Below are 13,949 nucleotides of genomic sequence, written 5' to 3'. Positions count from 1 at the left end.
GTACTGTAACTGACACTAAAACATGCACTGTTCTATCTGGCTCCAAAATGTTTCCTGTAGAATTCCAGACTTGTCTCCCGTTATATCTTTCGTCGGTGGATGAATGACCGATAAAGAGGAGGAAAAGCTGTGAACGGACTGTGCTCAAAGATAAGAAAAGTTGTGAAGTCTCACCAATGAGCTTCGGAGCACATTGCACAGTGAAGGGATGACAGCATGAGACTCTAACTACCCAGGGATATTGAAGAGGAAAGTGCTTTTTATTTGTACCCTCTGTTACAAGAAAAGGTTAAGGCAAAAAAAAAGGTTACAGCATTCACACAACACACACCATGCTTAACACAGGATTTCTGGAAACCCAGAGAGATGAGAAGGGACTCCCTGCCCTTTGCTCCTGTGTTTGACTAACAGAGTCAAGCAAACAGCAGGGAGAGTAGCATATTGAAGAAGCAAGTATTTTATTTATCATTCCAAATCTCCAAATTCCAGTGTAAAATTAAATGTGTAGTAATCCCTTGACAAATTGAATGTTTGACTCTTGATTTAAGCAGACATATGTTGTATTCGCTTTAGAGGTTCACATTTGGATAGTAATACTATTCTGTCACGGATGTGTTGGTAAGATAATTAAAGTTGTCATAGCAACACAAGTAATTCAGGGTTTGATTGTTCAAAAGACACTGCGGTAGAAATCCTGGCACTTTGCTAGAGTAAATGTTCCAGTTCTCACATGGCATCTACCAGAATGCATGACATATCACTATGACCTGTGCTCTGTGATACTTATTCATTTCTATCAATAGGGGTTCATACATTGTCACTGTCATGACTATACCTCAAAGCCAACAAGAGAATTCAATGCCTCAAATGCTATTTTAATGTGGCATATTTAGATGGCGAAAAAGTACATGAAAACTCATTTATTCCTGTGCTAGTAGACCTTGTGGCATATGTTGTTAAAACTTTGTGAAGTGAAATTGAACGAACATGTATAAGGTCCTATTTTTATGGTTCACCAATTCAGACTTCCTAGCAAGGGAAGCTCTTACTGGTTGGCTGTTGAATCCTAGCAGGGGAAGCTCTTTCTGGTCACTGCATCTGAATGCACCTGTTACAGTGTAGCCCCTGGCACACCCACCTAACATATCCACCACAAATGGTTCTCAAAAAATGTAAGAAACCATTTAGATTAAATGTAGCAACTTGAATACACCTCAGGCGATTGTATTTCACACCGTCAATAGACCTAAAATTCTGCCACAGAGACTGAATAGTCTATATTTGTCCACAAGTGGATATGCTGTGCATTGCAAAGTAAAGAAAAACAATGTTACCATGAAATAAATTACCATCACAAAAAAAAGAAAAAAAAAGTTAGCAATGACATTTGTTGGAAACACCCACCAACATACCTACACTATGACCTCCAATTTCAACAGATTTCCCGTTACCCTATGATCAGAGACCACCCACAGAGGTGCAAAATTGTCACAGACCTCTTGTACCCAACCTTTAAACATGGCTTGGAAATGTGCAGTTGATGAAAGAGGTTTAACATTACACTTAAAAAAATTGCAGAATGATCCTCAAATTCAGATGTTTTTTCAGATGAAAACAGATATTTTCAAAGATGAAAGAGCATTGCTTAATATCCACTCCATGTCTGGACATACTTTGCTTCATACACCTTTAATTACCAGGCACAAGATGTATAGAATAATGAGGAAGCAAAATTACAGAAAAGGATATAAATTAGGTAAACTGAGACCATTAAGAACTGCAGTGTAATTAAATACTTAACACTTAGGGCTGAGAAATATTAATCAGGTTTCCTACGTTCAGTACAGTTTGTCTTGGTTGGGCCTTAAAAGTACCAAACATTTGTAGACCAAAGACATGCACATCAGTGCTTTACTGAATCTCAGTCTTTGCTTCAGGTCGGTGATCCTTAATACCATTATCCTAACAAATAAACAGACATGAAACCAAATGAGATTTCAGACCTCAACGTTTATTCACTTACAATATGTACAAAAATCACCTTATAAAAAGGATAATATCTAAATGAAATGAATCCTCACACCTGTAACTCATATAAATAGTCGTGCTAAAGGGGGCTCAGATAGAGCATTGTGACCCGTTACAACATGGAACCCAGGATTCCCAGGCAGGCCCCGTGTGGGGCCTCCACGAGGGTTGGGCCCATAGAATGCTGGGGCCCCCCCAGGAGGCCTTTTCTTCAGCAGCATCAGCAGAGCTGGGCCCCCCCCGAAGCAGGGGCCCCACACCATGTCACCCAGCTCAGAAAATCAACTTCTTCTTCAGGGTTCCTGAAAATGAGAGATGGTGATGGTGGGCACATTAAACTCAGTGGCACCAAGAATTTCGGTTCATGAACCATCCCGGTGAGCCCAGTTCCCAACAATTTTGCAGTTCTACCCTCTGCAAAAATATTCTCCACATTTGGAGGAGCTGGTCTGAGTAATACCCTGTGGTGCAGCTCTTTAAATTGTGCTAATGTACTGCTGTAGCGGACATAAATAGCACACTGCTACACACCCAGCTTAAATAGAAGCCACCCCAACCCACTAACAGTGGGGTTCTTCTGCTGTCTTCTGCAGAGATGGGCCACGTGCGTCTTCAAACTACCACCGAGGCCCAAAAATAAGGAAGCTGCAGCATAAACATTAGCTTTGCATGCTACAATTAGCATGGCTTTTAAATAGAGCGCCTATTTAAACAGTTTCAATACGTAATCTGAAAGACAACGCAATCTCTGTGGTTCAGTGTATTTTCGATTCACTGTAGCTCTGGTTTGTTTAGAGAACTGCTTTCGCGTCATTTACAGTTCTGCCATTGAAGCTAGAAGTTATTGTCGGATAACTAGACATTAATAGTCTGCGAGCTAATTAAAATCCTATCTGAAAAGGCAATAACAATAATTCCCATTATTTAGCCTGCCGATTCATTACAAGCTGCAATTACAGGCTCAGGAATTTTGCCGTTACGGTCGTACAATACATCTTATTATTAATCTCTGGAGGGGATGAGAGCTTTACCTTGTTCTACAGTGTCGCGTTTCCTCTTGATGCCGAAGGTGAGATTCTCCTTCTCTTTCAGAGCTTCTACGGAGGAGTTGGGGCGGGGAAGCTGGGGTCCTGGTGTAGGCCCTGTTACTGTAGTCTGTTACTGAAGTACCGCTTCTTCAAGGCCTGTTAAAAAAAAAAAACAGTGCAAATGCATTCCTTTTATGCGATTCACATGCTTTTACCAACAGTACTTTAGTTACTTGAACATTAACTGGCAGGGCAAAAAAGCTTGATCAGGTTTCCTGGTATGTTTTGAATTTCGTTCAAATGGAAAGGAAAACTATCGACTCAATCAAGATGGAATTTTAGAAGTGTTTTTACAAAAAAACGAACCACAATGACTCTGGAGAAGTTCTTACAGCCTGAAAGTCCCTTTCACACCGAAGAAATGCAGATGACGTGGAATCATCATAATTCTGCCACTTTCCACTGATTACTGATCACATCACATTAAACAAAAAAAGGTAATTCAGAAGTATGATACATACTGCTCTTGGTAAAGCTGTAGTTAATATCTAATTTTTGAACATTTCTTGAGAATTCTTATGACCAGATTTGTTGTAGACATTCCTGTAATTGAATATACCCACACAGTATGAATCCTGGCACAACACTGAGAATGTCACTATGTGGGAATAATACCAAAAATACTCAGTTTAATAGTCTGTAACATTTTACTAATAACCTGTAAATGATACAGTCAGCAGTCTGTGTGTGTTTGTGTGTGTGTGTGAGAGAGAAAAAGTAATGAAATTACAGGAGTCTGGAATTAGGAGTCTGTGAAAAAGAGAAGAATTTGTTAAATATATTTTAAGACCTTGTAATTCATTTATGGGTGAGAGGGTGTGGCTTGTACATTTTCACACACCCAGCATATTCACAGTTGTCTCAAAAAAGATCTCCACATTTCCATCCACACTAAACAAGAACATATTCAGGACATTTATATCCAAAGTCAATAAACAGCCAAACAAATTGTGTCAATGTCACCCATTTGACTATTTCAGTGGAATTACCCTCCACGAGAGCTATGGGCCTAGTCATTTAGGGAAAAAAAACATCAGGGTTTCACTTCAGGATTTTTGCTAAATGGTGAGCTTTCTCCGAACATGACTGTTCTGAGGAACAAGACAGACACACAAGTTGTTTTTAGAAACTGAAAGAGCTGCTACATTCATTTTTACCACTGGGTATCTCTGCCAGCAAAGGGCATAATGTGTATTAAAACATTTTCAGTGGTTACCAATGCAAATGAAACGTTACTGTATTCAAGTCAATTCAATAAAGATACATATTTCCCATAAATAAGTTGTTCCATTGGACTGCCAAGGTTTTCCCCGACAATCCTTGGATAAGAAATCAATTAAATCCAAACTAAATGAAACACATTAATGTCCAGGTATTCATGCATATGCCAAATTACATAAAGCAAAGAAGAAAAGGGTGTCAGGAGAAGCACTATGTGCACCACAAACATCAGACAGCCATGAGCTGCTTAAATGTTCCTTTTCACAGAGCTACTCTGATCCAGCTCTCCACAAACCTACCTACTATCTGTCAAAAAAAATAGAGTAAAAAAAAAAAAAAACCCTACTACATGCACACATTTTCTCGGTGTTTAATTAACAATTTGATTAGCCGTCATGAAATCTGTGCACCTCGTACCTTCACTTGTAAGAGAAGGCCACTAATGGAGTAGTTCAATAGCTCTCATCCACTTTGCAAAGCTGAGATTATATACCCCAGTGGTGTTTACTGACTTCTTAAATGATATAAACATATGGTACAAGAATGATAATTTATGTGCTAATTCTGAAGAGGTTAAAAAAATGGGTCTTTGTAAATGGTTAAAGCTCAGTTAGGACCTTCTCCTCCACAGAAACCGGTAATAAATCAATTCCAGGATGACTGGTGTGTCTGATATTGTGTACTGGGGATGGCATAATCGCTGTGGAACGGTTAGCTCAGTGGAGACCTGGGTCAAATACGTATTTGTTTTGGACTCAAATACTTTTCTTTGCTCTATTGATCTTGCCTGGTGTAATTAAGCCTGCAAATATGACCAGAAGGCAGGGTTTGCACTTGTTGAGAGTATTTAATTGGTTCCAATACACCAGATTAGATCAATAAAGCATTGAAAAGTATTTGAATCCAAAGCAAATATGTATTTGACCCAGGTCTGGTTGAGACGCTCCGTGCTGAAGTACAGGGAATGTACTCCTGCAATGTGCAGAGGAAAGATAGAGGGGAACAGGAAAACTAACGTCGCTGAGAGGAAGCAACTGCTGCTATCCACCGGAAAAGCCAGGTCACGAGTGGAAAAACAGTGATAGCAACACGCGGACATCTTTAGTCTACACTGTGAATAGAGGGGGGGTGGGGGTCCTTAAATGGCAGCCATGTTTATTCTTATAGTGTAAATGGAGCTTATTCTAAAGGCATCCCTACAGGCTTTATAAACCCAGCCAACGGAAAATGTTCTTACAATGTTAACGTGTGCAGGGGTTAAAGGTGAACAGGCTCTGATTGGCTGTTACCTGCGTGGCGGTGATGCGTGTGCAGGGGTTAAAGGTGACCAGGCTGTGATTGGCTGTTACCTGTGTGGCGGTGATGCGTGTGCAGGGGTTAAAGGTGACCAGGCTGTGATTGGCTGTTACCTGTGTGGCGGTGATGCGTGTGCAGGGGTTAAAGGTGAACAGGCCTTGCAGTAGCTCCAGCAGGTCGTCTCCCGCCGCACTGAATATGTGCTCCAGTGGGGTTCCCGGGAACAGTTTGAAGGACACAAAGTCGGGGAGATTGGTCATGCCCTGAAAGCACACACAAATCTCTCAATTACAGCGCTCTCAGAATAGCAGCACCATCTCACAAGATCTCTGCGCACACAAGCCCAGTTCAGCCTCCCCTCTAACTGACCACTGAAATCTATTAAACCCATTTCACATTCTCACTGTGATCTGGGCTCACATGAATTAACAATGAAACCAATGAGCCATGACCTCACGAGAAATTACCTCAAGCAAAGATGACAATACGCGGCTCAAGATGCTAAGCTACCAGCATAAAATCATAGCCGGTGGCTTTTTTTTTTTTTAGTAGGTTAAAGCTTCAGCTAGACTTCTCATTAATACTTCACAGACAACCCAATTCTGAACACTCACAGGCCACGTGTCTTCTGTCGGTGTGCCCAAGGCTTCAAATATTTTCGTTAACTGGTCCAGATCGGAGTCCCCTGGTAAAAACGGTACCTGGTTCCAGAAACAATATAGACGTAATTAGCACAGTGCAACGAATGCTACGGAGATCGGGCACTTAAAGAGCAGCCTTTAGTCTGCAAATATGATTCTGTATTAAAGTCAGACTTATTAGCATTACACCCATAGTGTAAGAAACAAAAACGAGCGTGTGATAAGCAGCTCTTAACCGTGTGAGATGAATTACCTACTTTTAATAGTGAAAATGTGGTACTAGCTGTGAGGGTGACCTTACCCTGAGGAGAAGTTCTGCTAGAATGCAGCCCACAGCCCACATGTCCACGCCCACCCCGTACATCCTGGCGCCGAAAAGGAGCTCAGGGGAGCGGTACCACCTGAGGGGGGAGGAGGGGGGGGGAAGAGCACTTTGTGAGGGACCTTCCCTGCAGCCATCTTTGCATCTCTGCATTATCACAGACAGTAAGGTTACTGACTGAATATATTTGAAATCATTCACCCTTTATGACCAGTGATCAGCAAATGTAATTAAATTTCTCCCATTTGGTCACATTTGCTTGCTAGGATCTATCATCAGAATGATCTAGAACAATATGATTGCAATTGCCAGTTGCCTGCATGGTCAATTCAGGCAAAGTGACTGTTGAATGAAGGGTTGAATGGAGGGCCAAGGATAGAGGACACGTCCTTGTTGAGTCACGTTTAATAACCTCACTGGGGAGGAGTCGAGAACCTAATTTCCGACAGACGCGACACCACCAGCTGCTGCAAGCCCTCCTTTCGCATGAAAACAGTCAAAATAATTGCAATTACGGCTAAATATAGACTCCCGACCTTGTTACCACTTGATGCGTGTAGACTCTGTTGGGGCTCCCGAACGCTTTTGCCAACCCGAAATCGGCGAGCTTCAGCACCCCGTTCTCATCCAGCAGCAGGTTATTGGGCTTCAGGTCCTGGGGGAACATTCTGGCGTTAATGAAACCCCCCCCCTCTCAGCTCAGAGCCCAAATCAAACGGGCGTTTGTTTTAATGGCTCACAGACACGTTCACCGCAAATGAAAACCCTGTGTCGAAAAGGCCTTTGATCAAACGACCGCTAACCAGCAGTGGCTTTCATGCCAAATGAAAACGAGCTCTGGTCTCTTGCCTGATTGGCCGTTGCTTAACGTCTCCTCGAAAACCGGGTCCCCTCCATACAAGGGGTGCGCTCTTTGAGCGTGGGGTGTACCTGAGCCTTTCAGAGGGTTGCCTCCATATTTGAAAAGAGGTGCAAGGTCTGGACCTTTTAGACCACATTCCAAAATGGCTGCAAATTCAACCCTTTGTGTGCCATCCTTTCAAGCAGCACCCTTATTATAGTGAACGGCATTCATCCTACTCCCTTCTGACAATGCTAAACTACTGCAGGCTTCAGCCCTTCCACAGGTAAAGACACCCTGGCAGGCTCTGTGCAGACACAGTTAAAGACACCCTGGCAGGCTCTGTGTAGACACAGCTAAAGACACCCTGGCAGGCTCTGTGTAGACACAGCTAAAGACACCCTGACAGGCTCTGTGTAGACACAGTTAAAGACACCCTGGCAGGCTCTGTGTAGACACAGTTAAAGACACTCTAGAAGGCTCTGTGTAGATGCTGAATACCGTGTTGAGAAGGGGAGCGGGAGGGAGCTGTTTTTGCAGGGAGCCTAACGCTCTCTAGAGAGCCACAGCTTTAACACATTCACTATGCGATTCCTGGGACCGTGCGTGAAACGCACAGCAAGGGACCCGCTTTCCTTCTGACTTCAAATGACGACTCTGTTTTCTCAGAGAGGAAGAACAATTGCGGCCGAGTGCGAACCACGGGGGTCGTTAGCTAATAAAACAAACGGGCTCTGCGAAAAGGGCCAGCGCTTCATGTGGAAGGCCTTAAAAAGAAAGGGAACTATTCTGGATCACATGGACAACACCGGGTCAAAAGTACACTCGGGATGTTTTTTTTTAAGCCAGTGACAGCATACGAATACTTGCACACTAGCGTGAAAGCATTTGATTACATAAAACACTTCTATAAAGCTTTTTATCCGTTCTGGTCATGGGAATGAACATCTCATGTAGGTGTTGGAAAGCCCCCTCAGTCTTGTATCCCTCCCCCCCCTCCATCTCACCCTGTGTAAAATCCAGTGATGGTGCATGTACTCTAGGCCTTGTAGTGTCATCAGAATGTAGGCCTTAATGTTGGCTGGGGTCAGTACCAGGCTGGTGTCCTTTATAATAACCTGCAACAGAAGACAGTTTTGCTAAAGACACTGCATAGTTCACATTACGAAACGGTTTTACTTGCATCGGGAAACAACAATCTTTTCTTTGAACTATGACACAGGTAGGCTAAAATCCCTCAGAAGAATTACACACATCCAGCTTATAGGTTCATTAACCTATGCTACTTTTTTCTACAATTTCCTATGAGGGCTGATTACAGTTTCTGCATAATCAAAAAGCCAAAAATAAATTCCAGGAAATTCAGCCCAACGTACATTTATCTGCTTGGAGGAAAGCCCACAAACTGCAAAACTGCAGCTACAAAAAATTTCACATCAATCTCTCCGATTCCCACAAGAATAACCTTCAAAGGCAAGTGTTAAGTAATTTATTAGCTTCTCTCTTTACCCACTTAACACTTCCAGCACCCGTACTGTACGTTTCTGATATCAACTGTGACGAGTTTAACTGTCTGCATGATAAAGGGAGAGGAGGCTCCCGTACAAATCGAGGTGATGATAAAAGGATTAACGATGTGGGGAAAGTTTGTGTTACACACGGAGTCAGCTGCGTACAGCCAAAAGCGCTGAAACATAAAATTACAGTGCCAGCCTCAAAGAGATGCATGAATTTCACATCTCTGGAGAGCAATTATTTGAAAAGTTACAAAATGTGTGATCCCCCTCAAAGATGGAGATTTATACATTGTGAAGCAGGTTTCTTGCTACTGAAATGTGGGTATCTCCTAATCTGCAGAGCATAATATTCAACTTCAAATTACCATGGAGATAAACTAAATTTCACAGCCATAATAATACTACTGGCAGCAAGCCCATTCAATACACGAAATTCCTTGTTACGTTGCTCGGGTGTGAGAAGCAGTAACATTTTCTACTACGGTACTTCACATTGATGCTGTGAAAAGACTTGACACCTCATATGGAAAGAGTGCCCTCAGTTTTGAGCCACTTCAGGTCTTACGAGACAAAAGATCAGTGCAGTGAGCGGAAGCCAACAACAGAGGGCAGCCTCTGAACAGAACAGCATGCTTCAAGTATAACTTCCAAGTCCTCACACATCCAAATGGTAGTGTTAATAAAGCCTGCCCCTGAAAACTGAACAATAAGACTGTACACAGTCACCACTGCTGCTAGGCCTCAAGAACTTCACAAATCTCTCTGTGCAGGTGTAGAGGCCACTTCAGCATTTAGCTGCCATTTACCGCACTGCCTGCATGCCACTTGTATCAGAATACAGCAATTTTATTGACTTTTTTCACTGTTACTCTAGTTCACAGACTGTGGCGAAGCACAAGGGCTGGATAATTTGAGTTTATACACAGGGTCCTACTGTACCTCAAGATCGGTCTCCATGTAGTCAAACACCAGACTGATGTTGGATTTGTGTCCAAAAGCATCAAGAAGCTACAAAAAGACATAAACAAACAGGTTTAGGTTTTGTTTGATGCGTACAACTTTGGTTTTGATTTCACAAAGAACAATCCCAAGGGCTTCTTAAATTCCTGTTGTGCAAATGGCTCTCCGGTGCTAAATATGCTAAATAAACAACACAAGTTGATTTGAAAGGAAAAAAAGGAAAGCTTACCCCAATTATGTTGGGGTGACTCAGTTCTTGAAGCAGTTTGATTTCACGGAGGGCTGTCCTGTTGATGCCTGAGGGAAAAAAAATTGACAGTAAAATTTCAGCGTCATCTAATAACACCACTGAAAAGTTTCTTGAAGCTTGAATGGAAGAAGCCACATAAAGAAAGATACAAAACTTTTGCAAGGCTAAGAACATGTATTCGGCTACTGAAAAGGGGGCTTGGCAGTCCAATGGACTACCACATGAATTTATGATGCATCAACCCATAAAGCAACATTCACTCACCATCCTTGGCCTCTGTCCGGTGGCCTACTTTTATCTGCAATGCGAACGCACACATAAATAAATATCGTCATGTGAGGCAAAAGGAAACAAAAGGAATAAATATGGCACAAAAACTGTCGAGTGAGAAACATATTTGTATCCTGCTGGTTATGGTATTTTGCGTTTGTATCGGCGTGTTGCCAACCGTTGCCATAGATATACGATTACTGATGCAGCTAAAAGCAGGAAATGTGGATTATGTGCGCAACAGCAAACATGAAAAATATTCTACCAGAAAATACAACAAATAATAACCAACAAATAAGGCAGTTATCAAACAAAAATGAAATTGTAACAATAATATGATAATATCAAGGAAAAACACAATTACCTTTTTTATAGCAACTATCGTATTTGTAGTTTTATCCCTGGCTTTGTAAACAGTGGCAAACTGCGAAGAAAAAAGACAAAGCAAATGTATAAACTAACATATAACTATAAATCATGACACAGAAAGCTACGAAACATTCACTGCACCATAAGGTACAATAGTGATAGACTAGCTATGCATCTAACCACCCAAAAAAAGAGAATGCAGAGAGGGGGGAAACAAGAATATTCTCATTGCGTCCAGGAGCTAGCAACATGTAAATTAATTTAGTAAATTACTAAATTTATAATAAAACGCACTACAGCCAATAAAACAATACTAAATCAAAAAGCAATAGGAAGGTCATCTGAAAATATTATAGTCGGCTATTGTTCTTCACAATAGGAAACATTTTCATATCAGATAATGTTAGCCGCATAATAGCTGTCCAGCTGTTTCAACGGTGTTATCAACAAACAAGGTAGGTGGATATCTCCATAAATAATGCGAACTATTATCGATAGATGCTGTGATTTGCTTGGTTTAACTTGCCAGTTGTCTACCGTGCAGGTAACAGTTACCTAACTTGTTTATTTGAACTGTGAACGGTACTGAAAACTCTCCAACTGTACTAGATATCACATTATTTCATCTTAAAATTTTCGCAAGTACCTGACCCTCTCCGAGAAAATCAAGTTTTTCATATCGTTTTGTTCTGGATTTAACGTCCACCGCCATCACAGCTAGTAACTTCAAACTGTCAGCATGTACCAATTTCCGATTACAATATGTTAAAGATCCCCAAGCACTTCCGGGTTAAAGAAGAACATGGTGCAAGAGGATTATTGTCCAACACTGCCATCTGGCGACAAACTATTACACTTTGACGTTGTGCCTCAGATAGCACAGATCTCGGTATCTCCCCCCCACCCACGCCTCACACACACGCAGTCACAATTGATTAAATCATAATTTATGTAGTTAATAATTGCCCTATCAGCCCACAATTACCAGCCTCGGAATACATCCAAGAGCAAACAGCAGTTCTATAACAGCCTCAGCATTGACAATGGGCTTCTTGCTGTTCCTTGATAGACACAGTGTAGAGCACATCTCCCTTGCCAAACAGCTTTTATATCAACCCCTACAGCTTCAGATGGTAATGAAAGCTTCTTCTTTTTTCTCTGGCAGTCCTTCGTGTGATATCAGAAGACCTGCCATACCACTCGCAGATCTGGGATTTCACAGCAGAATAAACTTAGCAAGTGGAATGTGGAGGAATTGGCCTCAAATTCCCAGTGCCCACAAAGCCCCCCCCACCCCCCCACCCCCAGCCCACCCCCAGCCCCACCCCCCCTGCCCCCCCCCCCTCCCTCTACCCCCACCTCCCAAGCTCTGCATGCATCCATACCCTTGCACTGACAGGACATCAAAGAATCAAATGACAAGGAGCATATGTGTCCATGCCAGCGGTGAAGTCAGATGGAGATGAATCTAATTGAAAATGTCTGCAGCACTGGCTTGACATGTGAGCGAGGCAACATTTGCCTTTGATGTGAAGTGAAAAAGGCCTGTCAAGTTCGTGAATTTAATGCTGTCAGGTGAAAAGAAAAACATTCATGCCTCGTAAACATGCAGACAATGTATATTCTAACAAGCAAAGAGTAGGCGGAGGGAATACATTTAATGGATATAGATGCTTATGTGCAGGAGCCTACATGCAAGGCATGAGGCTTTGTACCTCTTTGAAGTATCCAAAATCAGAAATTCTAGTCCACGGTATGACACTGAAGAAACATGTGTGTTGTAGATAGTAACGCATCTGAATATTACTTGCGTTTATAATTACTTTAATTCATTCATTTTAAAAAATCTAATCTTGACTATCCCCCGGGGGCAATTCGTTTGCAGCATGTAAGACAAATATAAACCATTCAAACCACAAAACATCACCAAATTCATACAAGAAACATACAAATGAGATCATTGTGGGATGAGTGAGACAGACAGGATAAAGGGGCACTAATTCCAATTACTGGGTCTAGAAAGGATCCGGGTTCTGTCTGGGTTATTATGCAAGGGAAAATACACCAATGGTTATTGTAACAAAATAAAAATGCCTCCAATGAGTATCTATGAACTACAATCAAAATGGTGGTGATATGGGTTCAGGTGGTACAGAGTTATAATCATTTAAATAGAGGCAAATAACCAACATTATAAGAAATACATACGTACAAGTACATATTTCAAATGTATTTCTGCATACTATCTAGCCCTTTACGTCAGAATTGCACAAATCTGTTCCTGGAGACCCTGTATGTTTTCAATCCAACCCTAATGAAGCACACCTCATTCAACAGCGTGAAATCTCATTGAGCTGTTTATTAGTAGAATCAGATGAGCCAAATTAGAGCTGAAATGAAATCCTACAGGATGTTATAGGTTTGGGTCTCCAGGAACAGGGTTGGGCAGACCTGCTTCAAGTTATACTGCGAAAAATGTCTAAAACACAATACAAAAGAATAAACCAAAAGAAAATGAAAGAGAAAAAAAAAATGGATATAAATCTGAAAATCATAACAATAGCTCATGTTGAAGTTTTGAAGAACTTTGAAGAAATTTTGTAATTGTAGAATACTGTATGTTAGAATATCATAATGTGATAAGGAAAGTTGGAGGAAGAGAAGGAGGAGGAGGAGGAGGGTAGGAAAAGGAAGAAGATGAATATAGTGTTGATATTCACATTTTGTTTTTAAATGGCAGGGCTAACACCGAGACCCAGTGCCATGTAGATTTTTATTACCTTTTCAGCTGACTGAAAATCTTAGAAGAGAAAGGATGTTACCCCAGTTTTACTTGACAGCAGTCCTAAAATGGCTAGCTTGTCCACAAGCTGATTAAGGCATTCATCAATTTTCCCATTTGCACCAACATGACTTTCCAAGCTGTGTGGTGGCTTATGTAATCAATTGTGCTTTATGTATGTTGAATACCATAAATAGTGTAGGAGCTAAACATGTGCCAATATGTATAGATTCATTACTTGGCTGCATGCTTCACTTCCGCATAAAATGAACTTGCTTGATCAAATATTCGCAATTTCCATATCAAAGACTGTCCTTGTCGTTCAAGACCAGAAGGGTTGCATTTTCATTTCTCTTTATATCCC

The 13,949-nt window shown here is 41.5% G+C and overlaps 1 protein-coding gene across 1 annotated transcript; it reads right to left on the bottom strand.

The window, feature by feature from the left end:
- Positions 1–1,990: 1,990 nt before the first annotated feature.
- Positions 1,991–11,599, bottom strand: cdk7 (cyclin-dependent kinase 7). Its single transcript, XM_064296760.1, is given in 13 exon segments — positions 1,991–2,330; positions 3,060–3,180; positions 3,183–3,212; positions 5,747–5,896; positions 6,248–6,334; positions 6,576–6,675; positions 7,133–7,251; positions 8,445–8,555; positions 9,894–9,962; positions 10,144–10,211; positions 10,429–10,462; positions 10,799–10,858; positions 11,450–11,599. Coding segments are annotated over 13 exon segments (1,044 nt in total). The 5' UTR covers positions 11,516–11,599; the 3' UTR covers positions 1,991–2,301.
- Positions 11,600–13,949: the final 2,350 nt, after the last annotated feature.

The sequence above is a fragment of the Anguilla rostrata genome, chromosome 10 (assembly GCF_018555375.3).
Source record: "Anguilla rostrata isolate EN2019 chromosome 10, ASM1855537v3, whole genome shotgun sequence".
NCBI classification, from domain to species: Eukaryota; Metazoa; Chordata; class Actinopteri; order Anguilliformes; family Anguillidae; genus Anguilla; species Anguilla rostrata.
Note: the sequence above shows the minus strand (reverse complement) of the source record. Positions and strands in the feature narration are given on the sequence as shown.